Source organism: Engystomops pustulosus, chromosome 5, assembly GCF_040894005.1.
Source record: "Engystomops pustulosus chromosome 5, aEngPut4.maternal, whole genome shotgun sequence".
Classification (NCBI taxonomy): Eukaryota; Metazoa; Chordata; class Amphibia; order Anura; family Leptodactylidae; genus Engystomops; species Engystomops pustulosus.
This window is the reverse complement of record NC_092415.1, coordinates 162,647,611-162,664,599: the sequence shown is the minus strand read 5'-3', so window position 1 is coordinate 162,664,599 and position 16,989 is coordinate 162,647,611. Positions and strand designations below refer to the sequence as shown.

At 38.0% G+C, this 16,989-nt stretch overlaps 1 protein-coding gene across 2 annotated transcripts in view; it reads right to left on the bottom strand.

Annotated features, from left to right (window-relative positions):
- Nucleotides 1–16,411, bottom strand: part of ZNF385D (zinc finger protein 385D) — a 215,337-nt gene extending 198,926 nt beyond the window's left edge. The window contains exon 1 of one of the 2 annotated variants that reach the window (XM_072153637.1): nt 16,064–16,411. In XM_072153637.1, the coding sequence (XP_072009738.1) occupies nt 16,064–16,085 (22 nt within the window). In that variant the 5' untranslated portion in view covers nt 16,086–16,411. The remainder of the gene's footprint in view (nt 1–16,063) is intronic. The other variant, XM_072153638.1, reaches the window with a different exon arrangement.
- Nucleotides 16,412–16,989: the final 578 nt, after the last annotated feature.

Sequence of the window (16,989 nt, the reverse complement as noted above, 5' to 3'; positions counted from 1 at the left end):
GAATCATCAAGCTACAATTATGCCTCCTTATCAGTAGTTGATGATCTAGCAGTCTGATTCTTCTGCTTGGAGATTGGAAAGTACCTAAATGTGTCTCTGACATGTCATCTATGCAGAGTTATGTGATCTATTCCATACAGTCACAATACTTATAATCTGTCTCTTGGTTACATGATGTTTGTAGAAGATATTGATGGTTAAAGGAGTTTAATGAGGACAAAAGAAAATTTAAGATAGATTGCCTTGGGAAAAGGGAGAGGAAAAATAATAAACTGGCCGCACAGGACCATTTTTCTGCATATGTCTCTATGGAGCTGATGGAGATGCTGAGCCCCAGGACCCCATCAGACCCCTCGTTCTCTCATCACTGAGCCCCCCACGATCACCTAGCGACATAGTCATGAGCTGCTTGAAACGTCTGACTGATTACTTGAAAAATGACATGGGAAATTAAGGGAATTCTAGCACCCTTAAAAACTTCCATATTCTTTACTGAAAATTCATAGAATAATGAGGGGGTAAAACAAATGGGGTAAAAGCATGAATTTCAAATTTGTAACTCCTTCCCGACGTGCACCGTACTAGTACAGCGCGCGCCGGGTCTCGGCCCGCGAGCCCTCTCCATAGCCGGTAAGTAATGAATGAGGAGGAAAATCCCCATATACATATATATATGATAGGATCGATCTGACAGCCTCGGGTTAAAGTACCCTAGGTAGTCTGAAAAATAGTAAAAGTAAAAATAAAAAAAAGTTCTAAAAAAAATTATAATAAAAAAACCTAAAAATTCAAATCACCCCCATTTCCTTAGAACTGATATAAATATATACAAAAACAGGAAAAATCAGTCGAAAAACTTTTTTGACACTGAAATCCGCTCATTCCCCCGAAGACATATGCAGCCTTTAAAACTCTAGTTTGGATTAGCAGTTATTCAATCAAACCTGACTATTTTTAATTTGACATTATGACGAATGTAAATTGATGGATTCTTCCTGATAAAAGCCAGGCATTTGTATTCAGAATACTTATCTAAACACATATGTTTTGAAAGAACAACATAGGCAAACTGCAAGCATTGAATTTAGCACAATGTGCCATGCTAGTATTGTGGAACAAGCCCACACACAAATGTTATTTTTCTTATATGTGTAGCTTCATGCTTTGTTTTAAACCAGGCAGAGTTATGAGTTTTTCCTTTCTTTTCCATAAAACAAGGATAATTGCCACCCACCTATGATTTCCCTGAACGGTTTGAAAATTCACACAAATAATAACAGGTTCCGGCAAATCGGTCTTGCTGTTTAACCTCCAAGCAAAATATTAGCTTTTGCCATGGATCAATATTCAAAGTCAAGCACTTGTTTGATTGTGCTGTCTCGAAGAAGAGTTAAAATTTTGTGATAAATTCAACATTTCTATTTATAATTTATACTTTCACAATAAAGCAAAACTGCAATAGTAAAAAATGAGAAACAAAATATGATGTACAGTATTTTACCTGTCTGCAGATTTTATTACTATACTCCAATGGGACTGTTTATTCAAAACTTTTATTCCAAATTCAAAATAAAGTAATCGGAGGGAAATAAAACTTGTCAGCATCCCTCTGCAAGTGTATATTTTCCTGTAACTGCTTCCTACATACTAATGAGGGTGGAAGTTTCATACCAGTAAGTACAGTATGTACCCCTTGTGAATAAATTATGAACTTTTAATTTATTAAACCATTTTCTCTCAGTAATGCGGTATATATTTTGGAACTTAATGTGAATTTTACAAACTTTTAAGAAAACTGTGTTCATGAGAAATTTAGAGCTATATGGAACCATTCCTTTGTGTGTGGAGTTAGTAGCAGCAGGACTGTGAAAATGTAATGTTATTCTAGGATTTTAGCTGGTTTAGAGTACACCACTTTGTGAGGCCTCCTTACTGAGCTGATCCACTGCACCTTCCCACTGCTCTAAACAACCTAGCAAAAAGGACTGCCTTTTAATGAGTTTTGGACAGGAGATTGGACACTTCCTAGTTTGAGGACACTTCCTAGGTGCTCAGAGTCTAGCAACAAAATTATTGTGTTTTCCCATTTGTATCAAGAATCACTATTAATTTTCACACTTTAACTCTTGTACCCCTGCACAAGGCCCAGACTGTAGTCTTTGTTTAGCTGACAGCTGGCTCATCCAAGGATGCTGCTACAAAGCACCAAAGGTCAGGCAGGGAACAGTCAATTTCATATTCAGTGCAGCAGAATCTGAAGAACTTTACTGGTCGGAGGTCAGGACATTCAGGTGCAGATCAGGAAATCGCAGCATTCCACCATGGAGGATGAAGAAGAGTAGAAGTCCATGGAGGCTTCAGTGATTTCCTGTGATCAGATACATACATTGGCCACATGTTGCAAATGTAAAGAGTATAGGGCTGTAAATTACATCACCCTGGTCACATGACATGAACTGTTGGATAGTAAGGAGGCGTAAGGCATTGGAGGTGAGTAGATGGGAGGTGCCGGCCGAGCAGGGCATTCCCCCTCTGATGTGAAGTAGGATAATATAAAATTGATTTACTGGGATGTAAAGTGAACAACTTATAGCTAAAAGAAGGGTGTCAACTAGTTATTAGGGCTCTATAGGAACCTATCACTAGCTGTACAGGTAGCCCCCGAGTTACATATAAGATAGATTCTTTGGGTATTTTCTTAAGTTGAATATGTATGTAAGAATATTATATAATTGTAGCTCCAGGCAAAATGTAGCTGTAATGGGAACAAAGATTTTCAATAAAACTTCATTACAGATACCTTACAGCTGATCATTGCTACCTGGGACTAAAGTAAAGCATCCAGAGAGCTTCACCAGAGGTCACAGTGGGCAGAGAGGTTTGTCTGTAATGTTGAGTTATCAGTAAATTGGGTGTCCTTAAGTAGGGGTGTATATGTAAAAATGTGGTGACTAATTCCTCACCACTCAAATAGCAGTGCCTACTGTATATATTGTATTTTATAGCCTCATGGAAGGATCTATCTGGCTGGAGGAACGGGGAACAGCGGCATTGGTTGATTAACATAATATACTGCTGACAGCCTTGTGCCTGCAGCACAACACAACAAGGTGAACATTGACTATACATCACATATATTGGCTATACTCAGAGGATTCTACACTAGGGAGCAACACTTTTCTTTTGTTTCTTTTTGTAAACATCACAAAGTATGACAGTATGATTGGTGGTCCACACTACACAAGGTCTGTTTGCAGTTTGTTAATATACAGTATATAGGCTTGAAAAAGCACGGGGTAAAATTGATAGACGCGCTACATTCAGAGTGAAATTTTGAAAGTTTTATTGTTTCTTGACAACGCGTTTCAACAGTCTTCATCAGGTTAGAGACTGCAGGGAAAATGGATGTGGAGGGTCCCACAGGAGAAAAGGGCAGAGATCGATCTCTGGCCGGCGACCAAACCGTTGTGTTCCAATGCCGGGAAAGGATGGCTGCAAGCTGGATGTAGCGCGTCTATCAATTATACCCCATATTTTTCCTTGCCTATATACTTCTTCTGGACTACCATCCAGCTCCAGGGCTTGACGCTGCAACTCCAGAGCGACCCAAACGACTCCCCCCCTCCCCCCCCCCCCCCGTGTTGTGCACATAATCCTAGGCGCCAGGCTCTAAAAATCTAACACACCTTTTACACTTACCAGTTTGTTAATATGGAGACACAAATGTCTATATAAGACTGTTGATATAATTAAGTATCAGTATTTTTAAGGCAAAATTGTCATGGATGTCCACATTTAGAATATCACAATATCTGATCTTTATATGGACTGTGTATTGCATTTATATAGGCTGTGTGTCTCAATCTCAGTTGCCTCTGAGCTACTGTCATTGGTGGAGATATTTATTCTTTCTCAATAATCAGCTGTAATAGCAGCATATAGGAAATTATGCAATAATACTGAATAGTATTGAGTCAAATTACATAATTCTATGGGGGGTGACATATTTAGGGAGATAGCATATCTTATCCCCTTACCACCGCAGCAATTTTTCATCTTTGTGTTTTCATTTTTCATTCCCCACCTTCAAAAATCTATAACTTTTTTATTTTTCCATGTACAGAGCTGTGTGATGGCTTGTTTTCTGCGTTACAACTTGCACCTCATAGTGACGCACATTGTAATGAAAGGGTTAAAACCTGACAGCCAAAGGTCCGAGGCTGTCATGGTGACCGATCGAACACCAACCCCCCCACCCATGCGCCATCATTTTTTTAAGTCACTTTTCCCGGCGGTGATCCGGGCAGGTGTTGCCAATAAGCCTTTTATACAATATGCAACAAAAAGACTTACTGGCTATGGAGAGGGCTTAGCCGTGAGCCCTCTCCATGCACCCGCACCCGACGTGTGATGTACTGTTACGTTACATGTCGGTAAGAGGTTAATATTCAAAATGAGTTTTACATTAGGAAGGAGGGAGATGAGGAAAAAAGCCTCATAGGTGGAAAATTAAGCATTTTCTCTTATCAACATATATCGAAGGTTTTATTTTTACCTATTTCTCCTTTATGACTATTTAAATTAAGAATATTTTCAAAATTGCTCTTATTTTTTTGATGCAGCGAAGCATAGTTGTATTTCTTGTTATTGGTTTACAAGCACATTTATACCTAATTGACAAATCGTTATTCTACATTTCTCTAAGTACTTTAAATTCTCAACACAAAAGGAATAATATCTAAATGTAACACTCTGACGTATCTAATAATTCTGTTTTAGTTATTTGTTAATTTTGAACCTAAGTCTGAGCTTCTCCAATCCAATTAATCCTCAAAGTTCACACTGGATATTGTCAATTTTGATGTCTACCACCTCAGGTAACTGGAATGTATCTGTGGGTCACCATGTCCCATTTATTCATAACCTTCTCCCATCAACCACTGTCCACATAGTTAAACACATTTACAGGCTCCTGTGGTGAAAAAATATTGGCTTTCAAAATATTTGAGGTGTTACTGACCCAAATGTACAGAAAAAAGAAGAACATAAACAAGTTATCGGCAGGAAGAAACAGTAAGGAACGCGCTTGCATGAATTTGTTATCCAGTATTACAAAGACACCGCAGAATCATGACTTTTCCCCAATATGCCGGCAATATGCAGTATATTTTTGTCAGCAATTTTCCTTAAGTACATATGCAACTTCAAGAAAGATCAGTAATTAGCATATTTAAGAAAATAAATGAAGCTTCGAATATCTCTTAGACCACTTTTAGGTTTGGCAGCTCTTTAAATGATTCACTGTTAATGTTTTCCCAGGGGATTTACAAGTACAAAGGTGCAAAGTATAGAAAAATAATATATGCATGCATTAAAGAGATTTCCATTCTGCTTTTACAGCAAAATAATCCATATTCTTATGCAAACACATTTAAAGATTTGCTGTTAGGAGAAAAAATGAATAAATACAAATTAGATCCAAGGAAGTATTTATTAACAGTTTATTAATAAATGGAGATGTTTTGCTTGGCTCAAGACATTGTAGAATGGATCACACAAGCCGACCATCTATTGATAAAAGTTGGGTATCACGAAAGAGGTGCAGACCGAGGACTACCCACACCCCTGTCCATATCTAATTTTCCAAATTGCGCTAACTCACAGTAGAATATTGGTCATAAGTCCCTACTGTAAATGCTAAGAACAGAAGACAAACAGAGAGAGACAGATAGACATACACAAGTATAGTCAGGATATCCAAGTCCAAAACCAAGATGGTGGCAAAGTACAAAATTGTGTGGCAAGGAGAAGTCCAAAAACAAAGCAATAGATTCAAATACAGAAATGCAAGACAAGAGAAGGTATATTTACAATGATCTAAAGTTAAGTATAACCAGTAATTGAGAGGGGGTGCATGTATTTGAGGAGTACCTGGACACTGCCCCACTATACTCACTGGCTTGACAGTCAATCACTGGACAGCTGAATATGATAATGGCAAATTGGACCCTCAGATCATTTGCATAAAGCTTTAGGACCTGATAGTTTGAGTTTACAGGCATGTAGAGGGACAATTTAGGGTTAGTGGCAATGCTTTCTAATGGTAGTTTATAAAAATATATATAGTTTTGGGGGGTTAATTTGCCTGACAGGTACTCTTTAAGATCCAAGTGTCAAACAAGAATCATATCAAAATGACAGGCCAATGGAGTAAAGCCAATAATAAGATATGATACTAAAATCTAATAGCACAGAGTAGGTTTGCATAAAATAATCCAAAATGCAAAGAGAAAAAACTGCTAAATCAGGCACAAAAGGACCATTGCGCTTCAGTTATTTAGATTGTATGCTGGGGGTATGTGCTTACCTATATTTCTGAACAGGATTTGCACTAAAGCCTAAAGTCTGTGTGAGGTATACATAGAAATATATTCGCTGGTAACTGATAATACCGTTTTTAAATGGATAAGGTACAGAGCCAGATGACATCTGATGACAATGGTAGAAAAGATGCTAATGTGTGAAAGAATAAGAGGTTAAGAGGAATAGACATCCTCAGTGTAAACATAAGTCCTCATTATGCCATGTGAAGGGTCGGAAGTTAGTTATATGGTGGCATTGGTCAACATTCAGAGAACATAGTGAGGTCATCTTGACACACTTTTACTCCACGCAAGCTTTGTAGGATGAGAAGATCTGAAGTAAGGAAAGTTATTAGGTTTATCTAGGATAAGAAAAGCAAAAGGGCCCCACACCTGTCCATAGATATAATATGACCTTGCAATTCACCTCTATTGAAGGGAATCGAACAATAAAGAATCAAATGTAAATGAAAGAAAACTCATAGATCAGAGAAACATATACAAATATGTATGTTATAGGTCCTCAGGTATCCAAGTATGGAACACTAAAGTTATAGGTGCCCTTTAATGTTCAGAAAAGATACAAAAATCCAGTTACTTTGGTATAATGTAATCTTGGCATACATCTTTAGTACAATATAGTCAAAAAAAGAGCCCTGGCATCATGCCCATATAATCTTGGCATTCAGCCTTCTAGCAGTACAGAAGAATCTTGCTTCAGAGACAATTATCGGAACAACAGAAGGTTAGTACAAAACCAAGGTCCAACAGCGGCTGAAGAGTGAGACAATTAAACTTAGATCTATCTATCTATCTATCTATCTATCTATCTATCTATCTATCTATCTATCTATCTCTATCTATTATCTATCTTTATATTATCTATCTATCTATCTATCTATCTATCTATCATGCATCTTTTATCTATACATATTATCTATATATCAAGCTTCTATTATCAATACATTATCTATCCAGGGTCAGCTCTAGGTTTCAGTAGGACCCTTGGCGGCAGAGCCTCATTTGGCCCATTTGCCAAACTAAAATGGTTCCCTATTCCCTAGTTTATCATCCTAAACAGCCATGTCATGGTTATTTTATATATAGCCCACTCATGGGTTATATTATATACAGCCCCCTATAGATTCATTATATACAGCCCCCTGTAACATTGAACAGGTTGTAAGGGACAGAGATTTGGCTGTGTGGGCCCCCCCAGCAGCTATGGGCCGTGGCACTTGCCCAGGCATGACCGGTGCCGGCCCTGTATCTATCATTCATCTCTTATCTTTCTATTTATTATCTATTGATCTACCTATCATTTCTCTCTAAATATAAATGCAAGAAATAATTAGAGTTAAAGCTAAACTAAATCATATGAACTGATCAGTCAGATAAAAGTCAGAATAATCTTCTGTGGGGGGGACAATGGGCCAGATGAATCACTTTTGTGCGCCTAAGTGTAGTAGTTGTGCCTAAATTCTGGCGAACTGTTTTGCCAGAATTATCACAAGCTACAACCATCTGTGATAAGTTAATTTTCTGCCTCTTATTAATCACTTTACTTTAACTCAGTTTTGGCACAATTTTGGCGCAGTTTCGGCGTAATGTTAGATTCGGGCACTTACATCTGATCCTGCTACAAGCTCCTCTCTGCTTTTCCCACATTCCAGAATGAAGATAACCCTCACAGCAGCACCCAGGTGTGTGACACCCTGCACCCAGTGATCTCCTCAGCTTTGTATTCTCCTGGAGGGGATCCCCCAGTGCTGATCCCCCTCAGACACCAGTGTAATCATCCTGCTACACGGGGGACACTTGTCTTTAGTATTTGCAAAATTCTGCAAACTTCTCCGTGAGCTGAGGATTCTGCAGAATGTTTTGTAAATGTTTTGTGAAGGTGATGAACTGTAAATAGAGTCTGCAGCTCCTGTCTGCAGAGTATCTAATGTCTGTATTATATGTTCTAGTGTCTGGCTGAGCTCTGCTGCTAGAAATGAGCTGTTCTGCAAAGGGGCTCAGTGCTACTTCTCAGTTAACGCCACCTTCGGGCTGGAGTGTTTTTGCGCCCGTTTTTGCACCTAAATGAAAAAGTTGCAAGTGATGAATATTATTAGGCGCAGCAAAACATCTGAATTGGTAAGATAGATGAGGGAAGGCTGCTTATTTTTGCTCCGCAGCTAGTTTGGCGTTTAGTCGCAAAAATGTCGCAGAAAGGGTGCGAGTGAATGAAAAGGCGCAAAAACAACAGAAAAAATTAGTGATACATGTGGCCCAATATACTAATTCTGCTATAAAATGGTAATATTGATAAGTAGGAAATTCATGCATTTTGTAAATACATGAAAAGACTCCCGGAAAGTAAACCATCACAATAATCTTATAATAACGGAAAGTTTATGAACAGATAAGATGTGAATATAAAAAGTATGTAGATAGCCAGGAGATAAAACAGAGGTCATGTTGAGTGATCTATGAGGAGCTAAAATGGGAACCTGTCAGGGTGATTTGAGACACTAAACCAGCCCCAGTTCCTTATGGACTAGTGTTTAGTGTCCCAAATCACACAGTAACACACCTGTTCATAGCCTCAATAAATAGATTAAAACCTGTGCTTATCTGGTGCCATCATTCACAGGGCTTTGGGAATTGCCGCTCAGGACAGTGCTGCTGATAAGCAGAGTAGCCGTAGCCATTATTGAATCAGATTAGCCCCCTCTGCTTCTCCTGGACCCTGAATAGTCATACAGTGAAGTCAGTCCGGGACAACACATCTGCACTGACCACCATGATTACATGATTACAAGGAATTACTACACTGACCACCATGAAGCAGGTGCCAAGAAGAAGAGATCGGTCAGGCACTGACTCTATAATGACCGTTTTTTTTCCTACTGTGCTTTTTATGGCAGTGTTTGGCATCGGAATCCTGAGTGGTGATAATAGAGAACCTAAAGACCTGAAAATACTGGCAATAAATCTATATTTCTAATTGTATAATTAATGTTTTATGGGGTTAGAAGTCTGTAACCATCATTAAATGAAATCTTTCATCAAAATCCAACATGACGCTCACTCATAGATCCAGATACCGTGATGGCAGTAATCTCATTTGTTATCCATATCCTCCTTCCTTCTAAGATAATTTTCTTAAAATCTGCTAATGAGCAATGTGAAGGTCTCTGGACGCATTACCAAAGCCCCACTGACATGGTGATTCACTGGCTGTAACAATGAGCAAAACATGTCTCACCCAATACCATGGTCTTTTCCTCCTCCCTCTGCCTAAGTTATCTAGCAGCAGCAGGAAGGGCAGGGAGAGGGGAGACCTGCTCTGCTCATTGTAACAGCCTGTGAAGCGTGGCTTTCGAAACATACCAGAAACCTTCAGACTCATTAGCATAATTTTATAAGTTTATTTTAATAGGAAAGAGGCCATGGATAACAAATGTAAGAAGATTAACATATCCACGGTGCCTGAATTATTGAGTAAGTGTCCCTCGTTAATCATGCTTGATTTTGATGCTAGATTTTCTTTAGGTAACCAAGCTGATTATTTTTTATTATTTTTAATATATTATTATATAATATTATTATAGTTATGTAGACTATTAAATGCTGGAATTTTTGAAGAATGGATTGTTGAAGGCAAATAAGATCATATCATCTGGCAATCAGTTTGCCCTACCTGATTGTATTTAATGCACTTAAGGTGCAGGATTGCAACTGATATGCATGACAGCTGGTGAAAAGGTGTCTACAGATGTTTCTACTGTTCTAAATACCTACCTGGATAAAAAAAAAAAAAAAAAAAAAAAACATGAATCAACATGCATCAATATCAGATTACTTTTTCTCAGAAGCTGTTCAAACAGAGAGCAGCAGCCCCATTTTATGGATTATGGTCCACCACCAGGTAACTGCAGATGGGAACTAAGATGAAGTGATGTAGTTCAGCCACTACACTGAGAATGGCGCTGTCTGCCACCTGTTTTATTCTCTTTTTATCCAATTCGCAAAGTAGCTGATCTGTGGGAGTGTTGGCTGTACAGAAAATGTAAGCCCCAAAATACCCAATAAGTATCCAGAAATGGCCAGGGTCTGGATTATTGAGCCAATGGGGGACATGTATTATCGCATCTGCGCCTAAAAAATGCCGGTATCTTTTGGGTTTTTTTTGGTGCAGAATTGTTGAGGATCATTTATAATGAGTTTGCGCCAGAAAGAACAGATGTTTCCGACTATCCCGACTTTTTTTGTGCAAGTGGGCGTGGCCTAACTATTCCACATTATCCGTCACATTTATATGTATTTTGTCGGCATTTTTAGGCACAATTTTTGGGGCACAATAGACCAAGAAGAAAATGGTCTGAGAGCAAAATTAAGGCACAGTCCATGCAAGCTTTTATGCATTTTAAGCATTTTTATGATGCACGACTGATTATTACCGTCTACCCATTATTTACTTACAGTCGTGCGCCACTTTAAAACATCAGACTGTGCTTTTCGGAGATTGATCTCCGATGCCGACAGTCATGCGCCAGAATTAGTAAATCCCCCCCAATGTGTCTGAACAGTGTTTCTTTTAATGTCTATTCCCACACAATCACATTTTCACATGAATCTGCATTCCATCTTTCTTATCTCAGCATAATACTAAGCTTTTATATTTCTAATGAAGAGACCTGACTAAGACAAGTTTCAGATTTGAAGACAGAATGTCCCTTTAATTGAAACATCACACTCAATAACCTTATTCCACCTCCTTAAGAAAACCAAGTAAAGTAAAAGAATGTAGATACGTCTTCATGTTGTTTATAAGATAATGTCTGCACACGAGACTATGATAAGCTTGTAAAAAGATAAAATAAAAATTCCAAATACTTCAACTTCATTACAGCTGCTGCGATCCTATTGTGCCTGCCAAGCATTATAAGCAGTGAAGAGTCATTTTACTTTGGCCAGAAACAAAGAAAGAAAAACTCCTATAAAAATTTGCCATTTTCTTAAAAGTTGCAGTAAAACCATCATTCGTAGAGGGGGAAAGCCATTATACCCAGTGTAACATCTACAGAGCTTTTGTATAAGTGGGCAATTTTCCCATAAAAGATCATTTGTCATTTTGATTAAAGCAGACTAGTCTAACACCACATTTTAACAAAAAGTTAAAAGGAACTTTTTATAGAAATATGCTGGATTTATTGTGTATTGCTATGTATTAAACTTATTTGATGTGAATTGGTTACAGCATCCAAACATTGATCTTGAAATGTTTGCCCCACCAAAAACATCCAGGTTTATTGACATATAATGATATATGTCATAAATATCTTTTGAATATTTCTCTAAGGAAAAGTTTCTCAAAATTTCACAAATTAGAATCAGGATCCTCTGACACTGAATCTGCCAATTAAAGGGGTTGTCCAAGAGCATAAAAAACCTATTGGTGGCTGGGATAGGTTAAAAAGAAATAAACATTTACTTACCTTCACGGTCCCTCCCGACGTCCTGCACTGTCATCAGTCTGGTCCTTGCCCCATGTAAAGAAACAGGGGCACGGAAGCTGTGATGCATTCAACTTTGGGCCGGCCAGGGTCGCAGGCCACGCCCACCCGTCCCTATTCCCACCGGTGTATCATGCGGTGGCCATATCATGGCCAGCCATCTCATGCGGCCGGAAGCGGAACGTATTGTGGTATCTGTGCCCCTGTTTGTTTACATGGGACACGGACCAGAGTGATGGCAGAGTAGGATGCAGAGAGGGATCGCGAAGGCAGGTAAATGTTTTTTTTTTTAACCTGCCCCCTCCCGGCCACCAACTGTTTTTTTTATACTCTCGGGCAACCCCTTTAGGGAATGTAACCAGAAGCTACGTAAAGATGGATGTGGGAGTAGTAACCATGTACTGAGATTTTTAATTATTGATTTCAAGAGTTCCAAAGGCTTGAATAGATAATGACATACACAGCCATTTGGCAAGTTGTATGATCCCACATTTTGTGAGACATTTCTGCTCATTGTAATAGCCTGTGAAGCTACAGCACTAACAGGCTCTGGTAACACTCCCCAGAGCCTTCATTCTCATTAGCATCATTTTAAAAGTTAACTTTATAAGAAAGGAGGCCATGGGTAAGAAATATATGAAGATTACCACAGTCACTGTGCCTGGATCTATGAGTAATTGTCCCTGGCTTATCATGATGGGTTTTGATAGTATATTTAATAAAGTTCTTCAATGCATGCACTTTGAAGGAGTTATCAAAGATAAGAATAAATGAGTTTTGTCACCAGCTTTTACATCTGTATACTACCCACCAAAGGGTATAAGATATACTCCGTGGAACTCCTTCATTTATGTAAAATCTTTCCAATTTACCTACAAAAAATCCTCCATGTAAAAATGAGCTGATAAGAATAGTTTTTTGAGATAAGACACCTGTATAGGCTGAAGCAAAAGCTTTAAGTCAGATGCCTGTATTATCTGTTCTATAGTTCCTAGAAACATACTTCTAGTGTCATATCAACACTAGTGTCACATCGGATGTAACACTGTCCATTCAGCCTGACTCATCTTAGTCTCTTCAGTTCTTTTCAGCTCATGTTTAGTATTTGGGTTAAAGCTGATGACAGTGTCTTTAAAGGAGTTGTCCGAGAGTTATAAAAATCAGCAATGTGGCAGGGCTACCTCCTTGGTTCCTCTGGGTGTCCTGCGCCGTGGTCTCCTGCACCTGATACAGTGCTGGGAGACAGAGACAGGGCCACAGTGCGGTGAGCACCACCTGGAGGGACCAAGGAGGTGAGTACATGTTTATTTTATTAGGCAGCTCTTGGACAACTCCTTTAAGATGAATCTTACTCACAAAAGAAAACAAAGGTTGGAGCATATGTAATGTGGACAATCTGTAGATAAAAATGTATTAAATACTATATTATTTATAAAATAATCTATGTAAGTTTTGTCTGAAGTAAATTATATTAACCAAATATAAAAGATTATATTTAAAATAAGATAACTTCCAATTGAAATTTTTTTTATCAATCCTTGAAAACAAGAATGCTATTTAGTTCAGCAAATCAGTAGAAGGTGAATTCTTTCAACTTAAGATTTTCTATTAATCAACAGTTTACTGTGGCCCTTGGTAACAAAATATATTGTCAATACTTTAAGAAACAAGCCCCATCTGTGATTAGAGCCGAAATTCTAGCCATTTATGGACGAGGAAACAAAAACGTCTTATGATGATGGGAACATCTCACAGGTGAAAGAGAGTCACAAATACACAGATCTAGTTACAGGTTTGATACAGGGTCTATCACCGTCAGACAACTTCAATAAAGTGTCCTAACTTAAACCTTGGAATAAGTATATCCTGAAACCTTAAATGTGAATCTTCCAGGTGGTTCCATTACTTTGTGGAGAACAATCTACAATGGGAAAAGTGGTATTACACTTTATATCTGCTATAAGACTTGTGACAGTAAAACATAAGCTGGTTTTACTGTTCTATTACGAATGTTTACACTGAGTTATGCCAGCAATTTCAGGCATTATGTAAAAAGTTGTATTATGGGCCATTGACGGAAAAATATACTGGATGGCATGGTTCTATATGTTACTAAAGGACACCATTTATCAAACTTATGAAGGAAAATATTTCATATCACAGATCTCAAGGTAAGCCATGTTGATCTGTCAGGTGTATAGTAATAAAGGAATAGAAATTAAGAGAATTGATTCATGATGTGCGATTCAGCATTTTCTATAGATGACGTTGGCATAGACTCCCATACCATTAGTTAATTACAAAATGTACCGTCCATTCCGGGTTCTACATGTCTTATAGAACCTGTAGTATAATTCTTGACAGCATTCAAGAATAATTGCTCTTGGATGCTAGTGAAGAGTGTGAAATCTGACAATTAGAAGATGTATACTTCACAAAGCAATGGAGGGTGTGAATGTTTCAATCCACCCTTCATTTGCCCTTCAGTGATTCCCATTCTATAGTGTTATTAACTAAATCCCATTATAAACATATTTTTATATCTTTATGGCTACCGTCCGCTGCTCTTTTTTTCAACAGAAAAAATCACAACTCCCCCTCCTATACTATCGTCCTCTCGTTCTCCAGTAACACATGGCTATAGATCCGGTCATCACAAACAGAAATGAAATCCTAACAGTGAGTATTTGTAAAGGACAAGGAATTTCCGTAACATTGTAACATTCTGCACAAGGTAGGAACATCATATTTTCCTAGAGAAGATACAATTGATTATTCATCTCGGTGGTGTGTAACCTGTGCTCTTATATACAGCTGTTATATTAGATAATTTACAAGCTGAAAGTGCTTGCTATATCATAGTATTGTTAAGTATGACACTGCGTGGCACAATCGACTCATTCTAGCTCTTCCTAGTGAATACTCCCTACTTAATCCTTCAGCACTCTTATCTATGTGAGTTCTAGCACATCAACCCACTTATGCAATATAAATTATTTATGGTATTCATATAAATATCAAATAAGATTACATCTTCAAAATATGAAATCTGATTTATATCTATCAACACATTACACAATTTGTAATACCAGATATCGATAGCTCTTCCTGTTTTTACTGAAAAAAACTAGGGCACAGTTTATCAGATACCATAATAATATGGCATAATATATCTATTACCCTAGTAAACCAGGCAAAAGATATAAGCAGACCACTATCCCTGTACAACAAGCTTTTCCTACAGTATTTCATGTAACCAATTCATGTTTCATAAACATTTCAACAAATACATTGTACTTGAAAATCAGTGTATAAACAACACAATAGTCACTCATTCTCTCTTTAAGTAAACATTGTATCAAAACTCATAAATAAGTTCTGCATAGACTTTATCTAGGGTCATTATAGGGGAATGTAATGTATCAGTAACTGTTTCAAGAAGCTCTAGTCTGTTTTTGTGGTCCACTTTTTCTCTGCACAGATACATCAGTGTTCACCATATGTTGCTTATTGAGGGAAAACATGACCATGCTTCAAATAATAAAGTTCTGTTTTTCATAGAAAGCAAATATATCCACCAGCAGAGTCATATGAAAGGGTAATATTCGGGAAACAAGTTAAAAATAAGAGGGGAAACTTAAAACATTTTGATTTATGATTAGAAACTACTTGGGTCCCACTCATGCGAGATGAATAGCATGAATGTATTATTAAATAGATTGAGTGATACAATGTGAGATACAGCAAAGAACTAGCAGCAGGACATTACAGCATGTTGTGTGCAAGCAGGTACAGTGCCATTCTGTACAGCTATTTCTCAACTAACATGAAACCAAACTCCTTCCAAGCACAATATATAAAAAGCAGTCAGCCCTCTATGGACACATTATTACCAGTATTTTATGACTGTGCTTATAACCAGTTCCTTAAAAGAACACAAGGTTACAACAAATGATAAAACTGAACTGTGGCAACTTTTTGTTATCAAGTTAAGGCTAAACAAAATGCAGCCCAAGTTCATTGATACAGTCACTGGGACTTATCAGAGGAATCACTGCAGATCAATGCTGCCTAGGAGATACCAGGGAAGGCAGATGAGCATTGGATCTGTACTAGACACAAAGAACATAATATGCATGTGTCAAAACAGCTGCTTTGTATAGACAAGTTAAAGCACATTGAGGATGAGGCACTTACCAAAATACATTATGTTTCTCATTCCAGTCACAACCCTGCTGCTGTGTATTCTGCATTAACTCCAGCACAACAAGCCTGTCATGTGCAGCAGGGAGAGCTCATTCTTCAGTAGGTTGGAAATGAAGCCAGTACTGTAACAGTGATGATGATGATGAGATGAGTGCTGCTTGTGTTTAGGATGAGTGCTGAGCTGCACAGTCTTATCCCTGTTCCAATCCCCTGTCTCATCTAGCACTTACTCTGCCTGCACACTGCACTGCCCATTCTTACAGTAATCTGACTCCTCCTTGTGATGTCCTTGCCTTGCATGTGACATCAGTTCTAGGAGTACTACACAAGGATTTTCCTCACTTTGCCTTCCCATGCTCTTTCCTTAGAGGTGTGATAATCTGATAAAGCTATTTACTTAGTGAAATATCAGCCTGGTTCTATTATTTGTATCCCTATTCCAGACAATGGGAGCGCTGTTGCTTTTCTGATCATCTGGGAATAGATTCCAGGGAAAGTTGATAAGATAAATAATGCAATTAGCTGATAGCAATGTTATACAATAGAAGCGATTGAAATAACAGTTAATATAGAATGATGTATGAGTCAGTGATTTATTGATTGCCTATCTTTTACTTAAGGTTGTATTTGTGTTGTTGCTTATGCATTTTGATGCAGAACATTGCCCGGAGTGTGTGCACAGAGCTTGCGGAAAAAGCTGTAAATCAAAAAGAAAGGAGACTGGATCACACAGATGTGACATTTGCCAAAAGGGTTAATGACCCTGCGATTGTGAGTGGGTGGTTATAGTTTGCATAACATTTCTGAAAGTGAATGCTCAGCCAGAGGGTGTTCTGGTTAAGAAATCCCAGAGGCATTCTAAATTAATAAGAGGGGGGGTTCTCTTATTCAAGTTCTTCATCAATTACACTGTGGAT